This window comes from Schistocerca cancellata, chromosome 3, assembly GCF_023864275.1.
Source record: "Schistocerca cancellata isolate TAMUIC-IGC-003103 chromosome 3, iqSchCanc2.1, whole genome shotgun sequence".
In the NCBI taxonomy this organism is placed as follows: domain Eukaryota; kingdom Metazoa; phylum Arthropoda; class Insecta; order Orthoptera; family Acrididae; genus Schistocerca; species Schistocerca cancellata.
The window spans coordinates 339,736,664-339,757,514 of NC_064628.1; the positions used below are offsets into that span (position 1 = coordinate 339,736,664).

A 20,851-nucleotide genomic window follows, 5' to 3' on the forward strand; every position below is an offset into this window, starting at 1 on the left:
CAAAGTGAAATACCCCTTCTGGTATATTCGTTTCTTAATTGCTTGTTGTAATCTTCCATTGTCTCCTACTTCAGACAACTTCATGCATTATTTTTAGCGTTTTCATATTTTTTATTGTTACTGTTTGTTACTTCCCCTTTTTATACGGAAATGTTTTTCTCAGTTATGAACTGCTTTCCTCTACAGGCACATAATCCCAGTCTGCATCTTCTTGTTCACTTGATCAGCTGCATTCATTTATACATCTGAAGAACTTTCACTTAACGTTAAAACAAAAAGCCAGACATACCTCCTCAAAGGTTCTAAATTCAGCGCACACATCATTAACATTTATTATGTTTACTTGTGTTATCAGTCACAATGATGATCAGCTGTTAATTTTTCATATATTCCACTCAACATATAAGAAATAATACTGATTAGCACTGAATGTTACATAGTGTTGGTACTTGTTGATTGCTGACTACGGACTTATTTTAAACTTAGTGACTGATAAGGATTATTGTATGATGACTACAGAGCAGAGACTTGCTTTAAATATCATGCTGAATGATTCAGTATTTGTATTCTTTGAATACCGTATTTACTCGAATCTAAGCCACACCTGAAAAAGACTCGAAATCAAGGGAAAAAAAATTCCTCGAATCTAAGCCACACCTGAAATTTGAGACTCGAAATTCAAGGGGAGAGGAAAGTTATAGGCCACACCTCCAAATCGAAACACAGTTGGTCCATTGTAATATGAGCCAATTTACGTTGAATGAATGACGATACAGTAGTTTGGTTCGAGATGTAAGCTTAGCAGTTAAGCTTCACCAAGTAGCCATTGCTATGTGTCAGGCGCTCCGTCCGTACATACGGACACTTCCTTTTTCACGTGCTTCCTCTGGTTTGAATTGATTGCTTATTTTTCTTTGATCTGATAAGTGCCATTCTCTTTGTTATAGGTGTTTATGTCACTCTAAGCTGAAGATGCATTACTGTACTGTGTCATGCATTGTTTGTCGCATTCTGATAATGAGTGTTTACAACCTGTCGCCGCTCGCGGCATGGCTTGCTTTTGTGTGTGCTACTGCCGCTTAAAAGAGAGAGAGGGGGGGGGGGGGGAGCGTCTCATTAGCGAAACAATGGCAAGGGGCTGCTATTTGTTGTTACTTACACTGCTGCTTTCTTTGATATTGATCAACAAAAACCAAATAATAGACTGCATTTGATAGATGATGTTCTGAATGAGAGTTTAGCGAAAATTTTTCTCCATTTGAAAATCTTTGCAGGCACCTTTTTAGTACATTACATTCTGCACAGAAATTAGTCATCTTAGATTTAAAAATCTAGTCAATTGTCGGCTTGATTTCTGACTGTATCACTATTACGCATAAGAATAATACGAACATAAACATGATATGATATATATATATATATTCTTCCGCATTTGCTGTTGTCTCATTCTAGTTTCGTAGTTTACTAGGCAGGCAGAATGTAAATGAGATAGCAGCAAACACGAAAGAATATGTGGCAAAATGTTTATATTCGTATTATTCTTATGGTGAAGAGAATACTGCATGTGATTCACAATTCATAAAAGTTCCTATTAGCAACCATCTCTTCTCACAGATAGGAAAAAATTCAGAACGTAGAGTTGGCCATATTGACAAACATCCCTAACAGTCTTGCCAGTCGGATTTTCGTAGTACATTGAAACGCTGCAACATTCGAAGATGAACAATACGGGATTTGTATTTACTTGTATGGATAATGTATGAAAATGCAGTGGCCGAAACTCGGGGCGGAGGGAAAAAAGCTCGTCTTCCACCTATTTTGTTTTAATTTATTAACTGACGCAGAGGTTCTGGCGCCAGTATTTATCTGTGCCTGCAAAGCTTGCCTGTGTAGCACTACATATATTCGACGGCAGAAGTTAGTTGTGGCAGCACCTACCAGCATTTTCCAGAACTTCCACTTACTTTGCACTCGATTCTAAGCCGCAGGTGGTTTTTTGGATTACAAAAACCGGAAAAAAAGTGCGGCTTAGATTCGAGTAAATACGGTACTCACTTCCCACATACTGGAGCTTTGTGCCCAGCACCTATTTGGATATATGTGTTAGATGAAAATTGCATAATTTAAAAATGTAAAGCTGTTACATTTCATATAATAATGTACAATATCAAATGAAAACCATAAATGTAGTAGGCAGAGGCATTTGTTTGATTCACATTTGCTTTGCTGTCCTTAAAATGGTAAAATGATTGTTCATGGGGGCAGAAGTATGGATGTGCACTGGGATTTATAAAGACTGCCAAATTTTTCTAGAGATTTAAATAATCTAATTCAATTAATCCATAAACTAAGAAGTTTCATATCAGCGCACATTCTGCTGCAGAGTGAAAATTTCATTCTGGAACTAAGAAGTTGTTCTAGGAAAATTGCAAGGAAAAGACAGTAACACTGAAATTATGGGGATCACATTCTAAGATTTGAACATTGTAGAAACTAACAAATTTTGAATAAAGATAGCTTTTGAGTTACACAATGAAAAAGATAAGATCTTCTGTAGGAAGAAAGTAATGAGGGTTTCAATAATGGTATGTTAATCTTAAGACAAATTCTTGAAATAAATTGTCTGTTAAAACTATTGGGTTATTGGTTGGTACTGTTGTTACCAGCAATCTATACACTCCATAGCAAATTTCTGAGAAATATACCTTCAATAAGAATTTGGAAACTCCATATATGTTTGGTATATCTATTACATGTGGAGTAGACCACTAAAGAAGGGGAGAAAAGGAAAGAAAAAGAAATGCTGGTATTAGGAATGGTATTACAGCAACTCGAGCTTTCCACCTTCTTACATTTAACATTATATTGTGATTTGCAGTTTTCTAACCTTTCAGATAGTGGATTGTATTTGCATTCTTCTTGAATTTCTGTACCTCTTTACCCAAACTTCCATCAGCATTTTCTTGCTCACTCACCCAGTCATTCAAGATTGGGATTCAAGCACTTTTGGTGTGGTTTAGGTATGTTAGTTCAAACGAGAGGCTGGGTTATCTAGCAGTGATCACAGCATATCGTACTGCCCTATATACTTCTATGCATATGCTCATAACAACACCTGGTGGTGAAACAACCTGTTGCTGTATTAACTACTACATGCACATTTTATTTTGTTGTGGTTGATCATCTGACGCTATATCACTTTTACAATGCATTACAAACCAAAATTTTACATATTTGTTCATTATGCATTTATTTTCCTGAGCAATTTGTGTAATGGGCATTCCTTTGGGATAGGGGCTGCAGATGAAGTATCAAAATAGTGATTTTCGTATACTCTCACTGGAAGAAATAGAAAATTGTGTGGGGGCAGACAGTGTTGGTGATTTTTGACGCCTTTAAGAAGCTTTCACAATGAAAATTGTAATTCAGTTTCATGAATAATCTCTCGTATGTGATACATGAATCTCTAATAGATTCAGCAGTGGGACCACCCCCATTGCCACACTTTCAGGCAATTTCATGCAGTCGGCTTACAGTTTACCATTTTTAAATCTGTTTGGTTGAGATTGCATTGCAACATGACAACACTCTCTTGATGCATTTATTTCTGAGTAACAACTGCATTAAAATATTATTAGCCTTTTTTAAAAAAAAATTGAGTATAAATTAGTATTACTTGTGTGTGCTACCCATTACGGAAATATTAAATTTCTTGTTCTCTCTTTCCAGTGTCTTCTGATACAGATGATTCAATGACACCAAAAACCAGTCGCAAGCAATCCATACAACCGAGTCCTCATGTTGGTGGATTTAATTTTGGTGCTGATAAAATAATTAATAACAGGCCTCATGCATTTTGCTCAAAGACAATTATTCGCCCAGAGATGTGTGAACCTTGCAGTAAAAAGTAAGTTTCTTTATTGAGGGACTTCACTGATTAATAGATTAATAATGCTTAATGCTCGGTAACATAAATCTAAATAAGTCGATGATCAGGGATGAGAACTTGGTGCTGTTTACAGCATGAGATCTCCTTTAAATATTCACAAACTTTAATGACCTATTTGTGCTCTTCAGAATTTATGTTATGTTCTGCACTTTTAAATTGTGGACGTTCTATTTTCCTTGTGTTTCAATGTCGTCAATTTTTGAGGCTGAATATGAAAGACTTTACTGTCAATTCTGTTCCTGTAGACTGAAATTAATATATTTCCTTCTTAAATAGTTCAAATATTTCCTTATAAGTAACTTCACTGTTTATTCTCTTGTTTTTCATACAAAAGCTTCAAAAACCACCTTTACCATACTAACATGAAGTTAATGTTATGAAGGTCAGCCAGTAACTGAATGACTTTAACACACATATAATACAGTATATACTTTCACATTCCAGTTGTTGAATTACTACAATGAAGCACATTGAGGCTCCAGATAATGGGACTCTCATCTTGTTGTGGTTTGTGCCAGTTGACGTTCGGGTAACAGGCAGTGCAAAACTTTGCATCTGTTGAGAAGACACCATATTTTCAGGATCTCGTTAACTTTACCTCTATTAAACGGAAAAAGTAACAAGGTTGTGGTAATGCAGGGTGTTCCATTTATCTGATGTCAGCCTGTCCGGGGTATTGCAGGCCGGCCAAGGAAGCTGTACCTGCCCCAGTTTTTTAGCCTGAAGGCCACGCAGACATATTGTCTTGTCGGCCACAACAATGGCTAGAACAGAAGTTTTCAGGGGTTAGAGTTCAGAGTTGTGATGCAGTTCACAAATTGGTGAATAAATTTCATGAAACAGGAAGTGGGTAAGACAAGAAGCATAAACAATTATGTACTGTGTTCACCGAAGCTTATCTCAATGACATTGCCTGGAGAATTCCCTTAAAAAGTCTCTTACACGTCTTTCACAGAAAACACAAATATTGTGCACCTCTGTTCAGAGGTGCTAAGCTGCTTGCGCTAAGGTCCTATAAAGTATCTGTAATACAAGGACTTCGACCTAGTGATCCTGCACAGAGGGTTTGTTTTGTGAATGAGTTTTAAAACAAGTGCATGACAATGAAAGGGATCCTTACCTCATTCTGTTTTCAGACGAAGCTTGGTTCCATTTACACAGATACGTTAATTCCCAAAACAGTTAACATTAGAACACAGATAGACCTGTTGTGCTTCATGAGGAACCCCTTTGTGATCAGAAAATAGGGTTGTGGTGTGCACTTAGTGATGACAGAATAATAGGCCCATTTTTTTTAATGACACAGTTACAGGTGAAAGATTGCGCAAAACATTTTGCGACCATTTTTTAATGCACTGAGTGAAAGAGAACAAAGCTTAACAATATTTCAACAGGATTCGGCAAGGGCTCCTAGAGCCAATATTTTTTTTGTGTGGAATTTATGGTGTGTTCAATGAAAGAGTGATTAGTAACAATATCTGGCCCGCTAGAAGTCCTGATTTAACTCAGTGAGATTTTTATTTGTGGGGTACACTAAAAGACAAAGTGTACACAACAAATCCTCACACAATAGAGGAACTCTAGGATAATATCCACGCAATATCGCAGAGAGAAATACTTCGTATGATTAATAATTTCTTCAGTAGATGTCAGAGATCGTGGAAAATAATGGCAGGCAGTTCCAGCATTTCCTTGCATGACATGGATGAGTACAAAATTTATTTGCTTACATTTTAAATGCAGTCATCTTATACCGCAGCAGTAGACGGGTGACAAGGTATCTGATCGCTGGACAACAGAACGCTCGCTGCACGGCATCCTTTGCGCCAAATAGGGGTCATCCGATAAACAGAACACCCAGTATATTGAAAGATTGCTATTGTAAATACATTTAAACAGAAATCATAAGTGTTTACCTGACACCACGGAAAAGACAGCAGCGTTATCTATGTATTTGTAACACTTAAAGACCCATTGTTGTTACCGATAGTTTCCAACAGTTAAGGCACTTATTTTGAACACCTGCAAGAAGTATTTTAAATACTCATATATTTTAGGAGGGATTTTTCCCTTCAGATAGAGAACACATCTTTTTTACATCATTAAAAACATAGAGAAAACATTGCAAGGTAATTTCCATATGATTAGGAACACTAAAAAATTCATATTTGTGATAAATTCAAGTAAAGGTGTTAATTCCTCTCAGTATGGGAAATTGGGTATAAATACGGTTACATAGTAAACTGTATGCGGATGAACTATTTATCGGTAATAGTTTCAATAGCTGTATTTTATGCTTTTCAAATCCAAACTAACAAATTATTGCTTAGTGGTATTTTACAGTAACAGGCAAAAGTGTGATTTCCAAATAGAAAATCCGTAACAATAGAAAATTGGTAACAATACATTTGCGGAAACAGTACACCAGTGGATGAACATGATGGCATGTAAGTAGACAAGTAAGTTGTCATCTAGTGCCACATTATTAATTAATGGGAGTGGTCCCAATAAAACATGTGGCACCTACGGCCATGTAAGATTCAGCGTCTCATACAACAAAGAAACGTGCGCAATTTAGTTTGGTTATAGTACAGTAAAACCCGGCTTTTGTGCTTTTCAAGGGACTTAAAAAAATGGTTTTAAAGGCGCGAAAATGTAAAATCTTGGAAATTAAGTTTTCGGCTGTAAAAGTTACGTATAGGATACCCCCTTGCACTTTATGTATGATGTATGTACATAACAGGCATCAAAAGACTTGTCAGGGACCTTTTCATTATCTAACAAAGGTGTATTATCTAATAAAAACCGCTGATGTAACTGGAATTTATAACTGTCTGGGAAGTGGAAACGTTTGACTTAATTTCAAATGTCATAATCGAATTTTTGAAAAGCCTGCAGCTGTCATTCATTATTTAAATAATGAAATACTGCACTAGTTACGTATTTTTTCATGCTTAGCACGATGTGTTTTGCGAAATTTTTCTCGTTGTTGTGTGCAAATATGTAAATAAGTATTTTGTATGGCGCTTGAATATGTATTATTCTGCGTATCTTGCACTGTACCTGTCTTTTTTGGGGTTATCAGGTCCTGCGCTTCATCAGTTACGTAGAGACCCCCCCCCCCCCCCCCCCACACACACACACACACACACACACACACACACACACACACACACACACACACACACACTGTTTTGTGTAACATCACATTGTTCGAGAGTGCAGGTGCAGTTGTCTGCAAATTATGGCTCACGTCAGCACCGGTGACACCTGTCACGTGGGTTCTGAGGCAATCTTCAGTTTGTACTGGCAGCTGGCGGAGGTGGTGAAGACTGCTGGCCTCGCACACACAGTGCAAACGGAGTTCCAAATTTGCAGCATCGTTCCCATAGTGGAATTGGGTTCTTCTGTTTGGAGCCGAGTAGAGGGTCTCAACCAAAGGCTTCAACTTTGTGACTCTTGGCTACAGATTCCCAAACTTAAGTTATCGTTTGGGGATTAGTAAGACTCCCCTTGATAGGTCAGGCGTGCTCAAAACAAATCAAGTAGAGTACTTGAGGAGTGCACACGAGGATTTCTTTAGACTAGGCGGTAAGACAGAGGTGTTCTGATGAACAGTCACCAGTTGATCCACAGCTAGGGAAGTCAAGCATTGTTCACGATAAAGACGCTTCAACTGTCAGATTTTTATCAGTAAACTGTGGAAGAACTCATAATAAAGTTCCTGAATTTGCTGCCCCGCCGGGAAAGTTTTGTGCTAAAATTATTCTTGTGCTGTGAGTTGGCAGAAACTTGAAGTGGAAAGCTCTGAGAGATTTAGTGAGTTTTGGAACATACATCGCAAAGACAGATTAGAGACCATAGGAAGGGGAGTGTTCATTGCAGTTGACAAAAATATTCTCTCTATTGAAGTCTGAGTTGAGTGTGACCATGAAGTCTTCTGGTCACATACAACAGTTGTCAGTGAGACTAAGTTAATTGTTGGATGTTTTTACACGCCACCTGACTCCACTGTTACAGTTCTAGAGTCATTCAAAGAAAGTCTACGTTCAATAGTGTATAAATACCCAGATCATGCAATACTAGCTGGAGGCGACTTCAACTTGCCAAATATGACAGGGATGTCTATGGATGCATTGTCAGAGTGCAGACAGTCATGCAAAATACTTTTGAACACATTTTCTGGAAATTGTATTGAGCAGCTAACACGGCAGCCCGCACACAATGGAAATAACTTGGACATTTTAGCTAGAAATAGGCTGGACATTATAGATAGTGCCAGTATAGAAACGGGGATTAGTGATAAAGATGTCATTATAGCCGCTATGATTCTGAAAGTCAATAAATCAGTCAAGAATGCTAGGAGAGTGTTTCTGGTAGATAGAGCAAGTAAACAGTTACTAAAAATCTCACTTAGACAGTGAAGTGGCATCATTTAGTTCCATTAAGATGGATGTAGAGGAATTATGGGCAAAGTTTAAGCAGATTGTAAATCATGATCTGGAGAGTTGCGTGCCTAGTAAGTGGATAAAGAATGGAAAAGACCCAACATGGTTCAATAATATTATTTTTATTGAATGATACATTGATATTTTTTTCTTTGCAAAGTTGATACTTTGTCAGTATAACAAGGGCCAGTGATATTTGTTTAAATATTGTTGTATCGGATTCCCTGTATTTTTAAAAATATCAACAGTCCTACAACTAACCTGTGATACCATATGACATTCACCGTTAGTTCCATGCTCTCCACCTCTTGCCTAGTACGTAGTTTCCATCAATTTTTTCCTTCCTTTCAGCACCTATGTTTTCTGTCTTCCATCGATAAATTGGAAATGGGCTGAAACATTTGGGTCTGGCTCTTCTAGCATGTGCTACTATACTGTGGCACAGGGTTTTTAATTTGTCCAGGACAGTAGACGTGCTGCTGTAACAAAAATTAATTACATAACTATTTTTTAAGCTGATAATTAAAACAGACATCTTTGTTAATTTATGTGTCAGACTAATGTTCTGATGATTCTGCTGTTTTCTGTTCCTGAAAAATAAGTGAAAGAAGTAAATAGATATAAAAAGAAACTACAGTGGAACTTCGATTTTATGTTTTTCATGATCCTACACGATAAATTCAAAGCCCCTGTGAAAAACTCGTAAAATCAATCCTAAAAATATTATTACTTTTTTTTTACGTTTCTTCTTAGTAAAATTTACTTGATTCTACATTCTTATTTGAAGTCTCACTTGACTTTGTCCTGTTTCTTCCTACTGACATCTGATGTGACTAAATGAGTTAGAAGTGGCCCAAAAGACAGGAGTTTGCACCTTGGATGAACGCAGTTAATGGAAATTTCAGGCTGTTGCAGAGAGGGGAGACATGAGAGAGGAAATGCTGACATAACTCACTATCAGCATTGCCGACACAACATGTAATGTTTGGCTTCACCGCGCAGTGATGATGGGGTCAAGTACATTTCACACAAACATTTTTCAGGAACTGACTTGATCATAATGTGGTGGCAATGTGGAAGCAATCAGAACGAGGCTATTGAGTTATTGGTCGCTATAGCATTAGGTTGATGTTTATGGGTGCGATAGTGACAGGAGAATCTCACTTGTAGCAAGAGCTCTTTAGAGGAATATGTTCGTGGTTGCGCAACATGTGAAAAATTTGTGACAAGGAAGAAGTGCTCATAGTTTCACTTGCAGCAATTTAAGCTGTTCTATTAGATTCCTTCATAACCACACACTTCGAAATCACCACATATTCGGAAATAAACAACCAATTATTTGTGACAGGGAACAATATGAATCTTATTGCTGCTCGTTTAACTTGCAGGAATGTAAGCTGTCCTCGTAGTTTTCTGTGTAACCACGCTTGGGACCACCACACATTTGGAAATAAACAGGCAAATATATATTTCATCCTTCATTCTCAAACCATAAATAAACGTTTAACATCATCAAATATTGCAGAACATATTGTATTAAGACTATAATGAAAACGTTAACAACAATACGTAGAAAAAAATATTGGCATGCAGTGAGTTGTGAACTTAAATCCTCTGTCAGCTAACGATGATAAGTGTAAGGTATCTTTGATAGACTTTAAATGCACTGTTACTTTCAGATGGTGTACTGTGCACATACATGTCGCACTCTAGGAAGGAAATGAACAATTGAAATGCACACAGTTCACAAGTGCTTGCAAAAGCTGATAGTCGAAAGCCCACTAGTGATGTCATAACTGCAAAAAGCAATGTGAAGCTGTGTCCACACTGCCACTGGAAACATGTTTCAGTTGGAAACATTTCCTGCAATGTACTGCATCAGTTTCCGACTTCGCTTCTTGCTCTGTTTCTGTCCATACTTGCAGTAAACATCTTTCAGTGTATCTGCATTGTCTGCAACGCTGTGTGTTGTATTGTTTTCATATTGTCTGCCATGGTATATATAGAAATGAGGAAACTGTAATATGTTCTGCTGCATTATTAATGCTTGAAGGTTTATGCAAACAAAACAGAAAGACATCATCGTCATTCATTCTGTTTTTATTTATTTATCGTAACCCGTTGGCCATAAGTATCTCTGTGTTTCGTAGATTTACAGAATAAGGTCGCATTTATCACAATCATTTTGTAGTTGGTTTTAAAACTACGATAGTATTTTGAAGGAGAGTTTGTATAGTAGTTGTTAATGGTTGAGAAAATAGGATTAGTTGTTGTAAGGAATCAGTTTGTTGTTTTGCATACAGTTGTCTTTTTTGGTGAGCAAAAAATCCTACAGAATAGGATACTAGCTATGTGTGGGGACTGTATACGGAAGACAGCTCTAGTTCGTGTAATTTCAGTTGGATATCATCTAACGATTTTGAATTTCTGACATATATCATCATTCCTTAAAAAAAAAAAAAAAAAAAAAAAAAAAAAAAAAAAAAAAAAAAAAAAAAAAAAAAAAAAAAAAAAAATTGGGAATGCAATTAAAACCAGACATGCTGTTGTCTTAGTTATATGCCAACAGGAGATTCATTCCAGAGCCTTGAGTATTTATTTCACATTTTGAAGCAAGCTTTGACAAATGACCCTATTTTCTTTCCTACGCGAACTTTCTCAGTATTCTACCAAATGTAATAGCATTTTCTGCAGAGTTATTGCTGTTCTTGTACTACTTGCTTCATATATTCCACAAGCAGCTGTCAGCCTGGTACAAGTATAAGAACATTACAGTCTGCTGCCTTGTCCACTGCATTTCACCCCTGCACCCCCATGGAAAAACTTAATACAGCATGAGAATATGAAACACCTAACAACTCTCTACCACAGAAGACACAATGCACCATATAAACACATACTTGCCTCATGCAGCAGTGACATGCAGTAGCTGGCCTGAAACATGGTTTCCTTTGATCTGTACTGATGCAGCTACAGATACACGTTTCTGTGTTTCAAAAGATGTTTCCAATGGTGTCCACATCAAGTAGCTGGAAACATGTTTCAAGCTTAGTGTGTACGCAGCTTGGAGTCTATTCGACTCAATTAAACTGCCATTCGCTATTGAAAGAAAACACAAGCCACCAAACATTTGATTCCGATGCCTTTCTCTGCCTTCACAGTTTTCGGTTTAATTCACCATGTTCATCAATTTTTGACATTCTCTGGGTGAACACAAAGGAAATAGGTCTCAAAAATGCGTGATCTGATGTATAATTTGTGGTCGTAGCATGTTGGAAACCAGCTCAATTGCCTTGCACCCAGATACCAATTTCAATTTTTTGATGAGTTTCTACCTGCTGTTACACAGCTGTGATTTTTTTGAGAACTGGTGAAATTCATTATCACAGGTTATTGTATAAACAGTGTATTGTATGTTTAATTTCCTTCACTTAGGCAGATTTTATACATTGTATTGGGGAGGATTACTATTTTCTATCATAGATGCCAATTACATATGTTTATGCTTGTATTTTGTGGGGTCTTAACACTTTCCTCAATTCTGCATTTCCCTCACTTCTACGGTTTTTAAGTCTGGACCTCAAGAAAATGTAAAATAAGTGTTTCACTGTAAGTCAGTTTGCATACCATCAGTTACAAGTAATTTATGTTCATTTCAGAATCAAATTTGGTAAAATAGCACTCAAGTGTCGTGACTGCAGAGGAGTTTGCCATCTGACTTGTAAAGATAATCTTCCATTGCCGTGTGTACCAGTTACGAACACACCTACAGGGAAAGGTTTTATTGTGAGTACTGAAAACTTTGATAAAGTTTATTTATTTTACTTCATGATCTTAGATCTCAACTGGTGAATTCAATCAATTCTGTCTTCTTTCCTTATCGAATCGTCATAATTTGTGTAACATTATCCTACTACTATCATAAAATATGTCGTGGATTATAGAAGTTTTACACTATTGATTTCCAAGACAGATTAAGTCTGGCAATCGACTATTCTGCCTTTCAGATTGAGTCTTTTTGTACTGTAAATGGGTACGGTTATCGACTAATGGTAATGCAAATCTGCTAATGTGCACCGTTTTAAGTGCAGATACTGCCAATGTTGCTGACACTGTTACTTCAGCTAGCATATTTTTAAAGACTTCACATCACTATCACCAGACACTAAAGGCAATGCCATAGTGGTGTAGTTGTCCTTTCCTCTCTCGTTATGTATACCATTTGCAGTGGCAGACTAAGCACTAAGCTTGTCAGAGGCCTGGGAAAGTGAAACTAGATTAGGCCCCAGTCAGCTTACAAATTAATTAATTTGTAGAAGACATTTTGTAAAAACGAATAATGTAATTCAATGGCTGACAAAAAAGTATGTATAATGTGTGTATTCTATGCTCTAGTATTTGTGATATATATGTATTTCAAGATATATGTGAAAAATTCAGAACTGGAATCATCATTTAGTGCAAAGAAATAAAGAATATTTTATGCTCTCTGTGACTGACACGATAAACTTCACAATTTTGAAATGGGTGTGAACTGTTAAAAAATTCATTGTGCTGTACTTGGCTGCAAAGGTTATGTAAATAAATATTTTTCTGAACTAGTCAGCCGTTGCATCCAACATCAGTAATTGAAGGAATGTATTCAAATAATTCGGTAATGCTGTTCGATTATTTTGTTTCTGCTGCTGATGGGTACAATGCCTCGTTTGTCCCTCACAATAAAGAAAAGAAATATCCAACTTTAGCTGCTTTCGCTATTAGTCACATTTCAGTGAATTTATTTATTTTTACCCAGTCCTAACTGTATGATAGGTGCAAATAAATGTAAAAGAACATATGTGACACGGTTACCAAGAAGAAAGAAAATGATGCCGGCATTGATTCTAAGTGCTTTACCAAAATTTGCTTTCTGATGTGTTTGAGCCTAAATTTGATGAAGTACCCACTTTGTGAAACCATTAATCAAAATAATTTTATTTAATAAAATTGCAGCCAAATAGCCATATACAGTTTAACATTTTACATTTACATTTTACATTTTTGCATATTCATTTATCGATTTCACTCTTTTACTGCACAGTTCTATGTGATATCGTTCACAGGCTTCGTTACACAGTTCACATACACATGTTGCGGTTGGGTCGTGATAAGTTTTGTTTTTGCAGATTAGATGATGAAAGCCGTGAATAGAAAGTCTAGTTACGACATGTCGCTGTTCGAAGTTCGGTGCTGTCCATGAGCGGTTCGTCATTGCTTCGGTGCCATAAAACTCCGGCCATATTTTTTCTCGTTTGTCCTTCATGATCTTCAGTTGCTTTCTGGAAGCCCTGGTGTGTGGCATCATATATTGAAGTCTGATGTCTTCAATTAGGAATGTCTCTCTCGCTAGCAGGTACACTAGTCTAGATCTTGTTGTCTTTGAGAGACCTAGTGCTCTTTTTAGATAGGTCGATTTTACCTTTTCTAGTGTTTCTAGATTTTTTTCTGTCAGGTGGTCCCATATAACCTCCATCCCATAGGCCAGGATTGGTAAGATTTTTGTGTTGAATAATTTCATGGCTGTTTCTAGACTGAGTAGGCGGATGTTTTTGAAGTCCTGTATTGCTATTATTGCTTGGGCTGCGCGTTCTGTTGTATGTTTTGTGAAGCATTTGGCTGTTGGTTGCAATGTCACTCCTAGGTATTTAAAGTCTGATGAGATTTTTATTTTTTGTCCTCTGATACTGATTTCCGCATTCTTGGGTGTTTTGCCTCCTTTTCTGAAAATGACCATTTCTGTCTTTGTTATGTTTATGTGTAGTCTGTGTTCACTGCACCATCTGTCTATTTCCTCAACGATTCTCTGCAGCTTCTGTATATCTGTTGATCCTACGGCTATGTCGTCAGCGTATGCATATACATACACATCTTCTTCATTTTCTCCAATTCGGAGTACTTCTTCAGTGGCAAGAATGTACAGCAAAGGGCTCATTGGGTCACCCTGTAAGACTCCATTCGATTGCAGAATGGGGTTCGAAAAAGAGAGGTTATCTGATATTGTAATTAAGTTGTATTCGAGGATTGACTTGACTATTCTTGCCCATACGCTATCTTCTCCCATTGTGTTTTCCAGTTTTCGGACTATGAGCTCTCTTTCCAATAGGTCAAAGGCTTTGGTAAAGTCTATGAACACCGTGTAGAACATTTGTTTCCTTTGTAGCGCATCATGGATGTTGTTTAGAAGAAGCCTGACTGCCGTAAGTGTTGATCTTCCAGATCTGAAACCCATTTGTCGTTCTGGGAGATGACTGTCCACAGAGGCTTGGATTTTTTGTGTTATTATCTTTGAAAACGTCTTGAATTGAGTATTTTCCAGGGCTATACCTCTGTACTTGTTTGGGTCCATTGGGTCTCCTCTACCTTTGTAGAGAACTTTTATTGTCGAGTGTCTCCATTGTGTCGGAATTCTTCCAAGTTCCAGGCATTTGTTAAACAGTTTGGTCCATATGTGTTGGAGGGCCTCTTTTGCATCTTTTATATGTTCATTATATATATTATCAGGTCCTGCTGCTTTCTTGTTCTTCAGTGCTTTTATTATTTCTTTCACGTCATCTTCATTTAGGGGTTCCCATGTATTGTCTTTTTCCTTAGTTTGATGTTGTTTCTCTTCCTTTGGGGGTGTTTTGAGTCCTCGTTTGTTCAGTATCTTACTGAAGTGGTCTTCCCATTCCTTCAGGTCTATATTTGGTGTATGAGCCATTTTTCTTGGTCTTACTGCTATGTATGGGTCTTTCTCTGCTTCATCCGCTTCTCTTTTTGCCTCTCTTTCTATGTATTCTTTTTTCTTCTCTTCTATTAGTTTTTTGTAGATTTTTCTCTCTTCTGTGTACAGTTTGTGTGTTTCCTCATCATGCTGGTTTCTTAGTCTGTGGAGGGTTCTTAGAACAGTGTTCCTTTTGCTGTAGCATTCAGCATCGAACCATCTTTTGGCCGTCCTTGTTATGGGGATTGTTTGTATCACTGAATTTTTTAGGAGGTCTTCTATTTGGTCTGTTGCTTTTTCAAGGTCTCCTTGCTCTATGAAAGTTTCTATTTGTGTTAATTGTTCTTGCTGGTTTGTTAATTTTTCTATATCAATTTTTCTTTGTGTGATTTGGTGGGTCTTTCTTGCTGGCGGTGACGTGACGATATTTATTTTTATCTTCATTGGAATGTGCTTTCGTATAGGAGTAATGGAGTCATGCCATATTGGTTGAATACTTCCTTCTATGTCTCCTCTTGTTAATGCGATATCAATGGTGCTCTTCCCATTGTGGCATATGTATGTAGGTATCTGTCTATCGTTAAGTAGGGTGAAACCATCTTCTTCTAGGGTTTCAATGACTAGTTTTGTTTTATAGTTTTCTGTGTCTATTCTGCAGTTGAGATCGCCTGCAATAATGGTGGGTTTGCTGTTGCATTGTTTGATGAGTGTGACTATTTCGTCAATTATTTCTACAGCATTTGTGAGCGGTTTAAAATAGGCTGCAATTATATTTATGTTTGCCGCTTCTATTAGCATACTATTTTCTTGTTTTATGATTTTTTTGGTGGGCGTCATCCAGGGTTTCAGTAGGATAGATATTCCTCCCATGGGTCGTCCTCTTTCTCCCTTCTTTGCCATTAGGTGATAATTATAGAAATCTTTATGTTGCCAGCTGTCTATCAGGAAGGTTTCTGTTAGAATTGCAAGGTCCGAGTTTTGCAGAATGTCTGTTGGTGTTAGGTTAAGAGCACTTTTTACTCCCTCTGTATTCCACAAGACTGCATTTATTTCTTGCTCTTCTGGTTTTCTTCTTAGTTTAGTTGAGCTCTGCTCCCTCTTCCATTGATCGTCTTGGGAAACGAAATCGACGTACTTTTATGTTTTCTGGCCAGAATTCTGGTTCTTGTGTGACTTGTAGCTTTTCAAACGGAATGCCTACTTTGAAGGCTTTTTTGTCGCCCAGTGTGCGCAGTTCTTCACAATCTAGTTGTCCCAGTATTCCGTTCTTGTTAAGGTATTTCACTACTGTAGCAGTTGTGGTGGTTCTCTTTAAGTTACCGATGTATAGCCATGCTGTTGTTTCTGCTGCTTGCATTTCTTCGTCTTTTTTGGTACCCATTATGGTTTTAGAATTACTCTGGTTTCTTCTGTACCAGCTCCTCCCTGCCACAGTACTCCAAGTCGGTTCCTCTAGTTCATTAACCTGATTTCGGGTTTTATTATGTAGCTCATCTGCATTGACTTGGACTTGTAGCTGATTTTGTTGCTGGAGCAGAGGGTTTCTGTATATTGTCGTTCCCTCTGGTTTAACTTTGTTGTTGTATTTAGTTTGTATGTTGTTTCCATCAGTTTTGGTTTTCTCTGCGTCTAGGTGGCTTTCCTTTTCTAAAGTTTTCTTTATTTGCTCTTGTATTAATATCCCTAGTTGGTTTTTTAGGAAATCAGTTATCTCCTCCACTTTATGCCTCAGTTCTCCCATTTCCGTCTTATGTCCGTCTTTTTTTGCTTTTTCCAGAAAGCTACCCACAGCGATGTCTCCGTTGAAGTTCTTCTCAGATCCTGTAGGTATCTCTTCCGTCTGTCTCTGTCCGCTGTGTGCTGTTTCCTGTATTTCGCCAATAGATGTCGCTACGTGCCCAGCAGCCCACTGTTCGCTATGTGCTGTTTCCTGAGTTTCTCCAATAGATGTCGCTAGTTGTCCACCAGTGCAGCTGTCTTCTCCTGCGCTCATCTCTTGTTGGATGTTCCTAACCTCTCTTATAGTATTCCTATTCTCCACCTTATTTGCTTTTGTTTCGTTTTTCAAATATTGTAAACATTTTCTTATTTCACTCACCGCCTCTAGTAAGTCGTTCTTCATTTCCTTCTTCATATATCCTCCTTCTTCTGCCACTTTTCCGATCATCACAAGAGCGTTCTCAATACGATACACTGCACTGTCCGCCATCTTAATAAGTTAATCAAAATAATACACAGAGTACTGGAAGCTTATGATATGCCAGTCTAAAAATCATCACTATCCCTCGTGGCAAAACAAAAGCTGTCTGAGCTGAGGTGAAATGAAAATCTTACTGCTGTCTACAAACAAAAGTAAAGCTACTATCTTCATAGACAGTGCAGCCACTATCATGTTCCTACTAAGAATGGATCAATGCAGATCTTATTGCAGTTGTTGTGAAGCAAACATGATGTACTGTCTTCCAAAGATTCCAATGGCAGTATGTATTTATGGAATGCCAAAATGCCACAAACAATAATTACTTCTCTACCCCATTCTTATTCTCTTGTGATATTGAAAATCAGCTTCAGCTTTAGTGTGTGATTTTATTTGCTGTCTCGTTTTCTTCTTCCCCTCCCCCCCCCCCCCCCCTTTCTTTAGCTACTGATACCCCCCTTTCCAAGAGAATTGTGCCTTACTAAGACAATGCAGAAAAATATACAGAATTCAAGGCAGACTTCCTTCCATCATTTCACAATAAAGACACTTGCTTTTTTGTGGTATGTTCACTGCTTTTATTTATTTTGAAATGCGTATTGCGAGATCTTGGCTAGCACTCTTTCTCCCTCGCCATATTGAGCTTGGAATAGCATGGCCAGTTGCTTATACACATAATGTAGTATTATTTAAACAGACCGTGAAGAGAGTCGGTGTGGTCATTAGCTGAATTGACACAAATCAAAATTACGTGACCAATGCTGACATTATTTCCTCACAGTCCACCTAGCCTTACTTAGTTACCAAATGTGCATTTTCCATGTTGTCTGCTTTTGTACATGAGGCGTTCAGAGCACAAGTGGTGTAACTCCACCTACGATAGTTTTGAGTAAGAGGAGCATTAATTAAGAAGTGTATAAACAATTATTAATGTTAATAATTTATTTGTATTGAATATGTGATAATATGCACAAAAGTCTGTAAATATATTAACAAAACAGAATATCATACAGGAAATGTGCAGGAAATGACTTGTTTAACAAAAAAGAAAGGGAACCCTTTTATCAGTCATCTACTGTTAACTTCAAATACATTGTGTGAATACAGGTTCGTTGCTCGTCCGAAATGTGATTCCGGGAATTTGAATGTTGAGTAGTCACCTTCATAGGCAAGTTCTTGAAGAATGCGCGATATACAGGAGGAATAAATTTTAGAAGATCAAGCATATCCTTCTTCTTGTTGGTTGTCACTGTCTGTCTGGTCTTGTGGACTCGTCTTTGTGTCACTGATGCAAGGCTTTGAAAAGGTCTGCCTAACATGTGCTTACAAAAATCCACCTTCTAATACCATGTCACCCTCACAACATCCCCACGACCCCATTAAGTTTTATTTACATTCCCTCCGCAAACATGCCTTCACCCTAGCCAGATTATGCTCCCATATTTTATTTACTCAGGCTTGTCTGACATTTGGCATTACCCCCAGAGGCCTCACACTCAAAGTTCCCATCTCTGGCTGTAACCTTTCTTTCCATCAGTCCCTATACCAGTTCCAAACTGAACAATCCATAGCCCTCACCCACCTAATCCTTCACCTACACATCAACTCAGCCAATGAGCACACCCGTCAACTCCTATCCTTAATAAGTCATCAATCTTTCCTCTCCCACATCAACACCGGCTGTTCAGAGCATCCTCCTACAGGCCAACTGCAAATAGAACAGCATGCCACCCTCCACCTCAAAAAACTATCCAATCTCCTGGTTTCCCACCTCCAGAAAGACAACTCGCTCACCCTCCACCACGTTTCCAGTAAACCTCAACCTCTCATTGCACACAGACCCAGTCTCTCCCATCTACTCAATCTCCCACTTCCAGCTCCACTCCCCCCAAAACCTCAAAATTCGAATCAACACAATCTGGAACCACAACACCCTAATTCTATAATTAACCTTTCCTCCAAACCTCTCTCCAAATCCGAAACCTCTGTCCTATTCAAAGGCCTCACCTTCAGCCCTACTCCCAGATTCAACCAAACAGCCCTCGTTAAAGATTCACTGTCCTACACTCGTACTCTCTGCTGGAAATACCACTTTCCCACGAAGAAAAATAATCCTAATCCTACTCCTAATGATCCAACTCCCCAAGACACTATCCAAATTGAACCCTGCCTGGAACAGTTCCGTCCTCCGTCACAGTGGGACCCACCTCCTCTTCCTCAAAATCACCCTCTCCAAACCTTCCAGGAATTTCTCACTTCCAGCCTTGCCTCTCAATCCTTCTTCAAAACCCTTAATCCTACTCCCAACATCACCACTGCTGAAGCCCAGGCTATCCGTAATCTGAAGGCTGACCAATCCATCGTCATTCTTCCGGCGGACAAGGGTTCCACGACCATGGTACTTGATCGTCGGGAGTATGTGGCTGAGGGACTGCGTCAGCTTTCAGACAACACTACATACAAAACAAAACTTTTCACCTGACTCTATCAACCTCCTGACCCCACCAACACCCCGCATCCCTACCTTCTACCTACTTCCTAAAATTCACAAACCCAATCATCCCGGCCGCCCCATTGTAGCTGGTTACCAAGCCCCCCGCAGAACGAATCTCTGCCTACGTAGATAAACACTTTCAGCCCATTACATGAAGTCCCCCATCCTTCATCAAGGACACCAGCCACTTTCTCAAACGCCTGGAATCCTTACCCAATCTGTTACCCCCAGAAACCATCCTTCTAACCACTGATGCCACTTCCGTATACACAAATATTCCGCACGTCCAGGGCCTCATTACGATGGAGCACTTCCTTTCACGCCGATCACCTGCCACCCTACCTAAAACCTCTTTCCTCATTACCTTGACTCACAACTTCTTCACTTTCGAAGGCCAGACATACCAACAATTAAAGGGAACAGCCATGGGTACCAGGATGGCCCCCTCGTACGCCAACCTATTCATGGGTCGCTTAGAGGAAGCCTTCTTGGTTACCCAGGCCTGCCAACCCAAAGTTTGGTACAGATTTATTGATGACATCTTCATGATCTGGACTCACAGTGAAGAAGATCTCCAGAATTTCCTTTCCAACCTCAACTCCTTTGGTTCCATCAGATTCACCTGGTCCTACTCCAAATCCCATGTCACTTTTGTTGGCGTGGACCTCCATCTGTCCAATGGCCAGCTTCACACGTCCGTCCACATCAAACACACCAACAAGCAACAGTACCTCCATTATGACAGCTGCCACCCATTCCACATCCAACGGTCCCTTCCTTACAGCCTAGGTCTTCGTGGCAAACGAATCTGCTCCAGTCCGGAATCCCTGAACCATTGCACCAACAACCTGAAAACAGCTTTCGTATCCCGCAACTACCCTCCCGACCTGGTACAGAAGAAAGTTACCAGAGCCACTTCCTCATCCCCTCAAACCCAGAACCTCCCACAGAAGTGCCCCACTTGTGACAGGATACTTTCCGGGACTGGAACCGACTCTGAATGTGGCTCTCCAGCAGGGAT

General features: G+C 38.7%; 1 protein-coding gene across 1 annotated transcript in view; it reads left to right on the forward strand.

Annotated features, from left to right (window-relative positions):
- LOC126175032 (rac GTPase-activating protein 1) overlaps nt 1-20,851 on the forward strand; it is a 157,140-nt gene that overhangs the window by 75,748 nt on the left and 60,541 nt on the right. The window contains exons 6-7 of the mRNA XM_049921534.1: nt 3,730-3,907; nt 12,057-12,183. Coding sequence (XP_049777491.1) covers nt 3,730-3,907; nt 12,057-12,183 — 305 coding nt within the window. The remainder of the gene's footprint in view (nt 1-3,729; nt 3,908-12,056; nt 12,184-20,851) is intronic.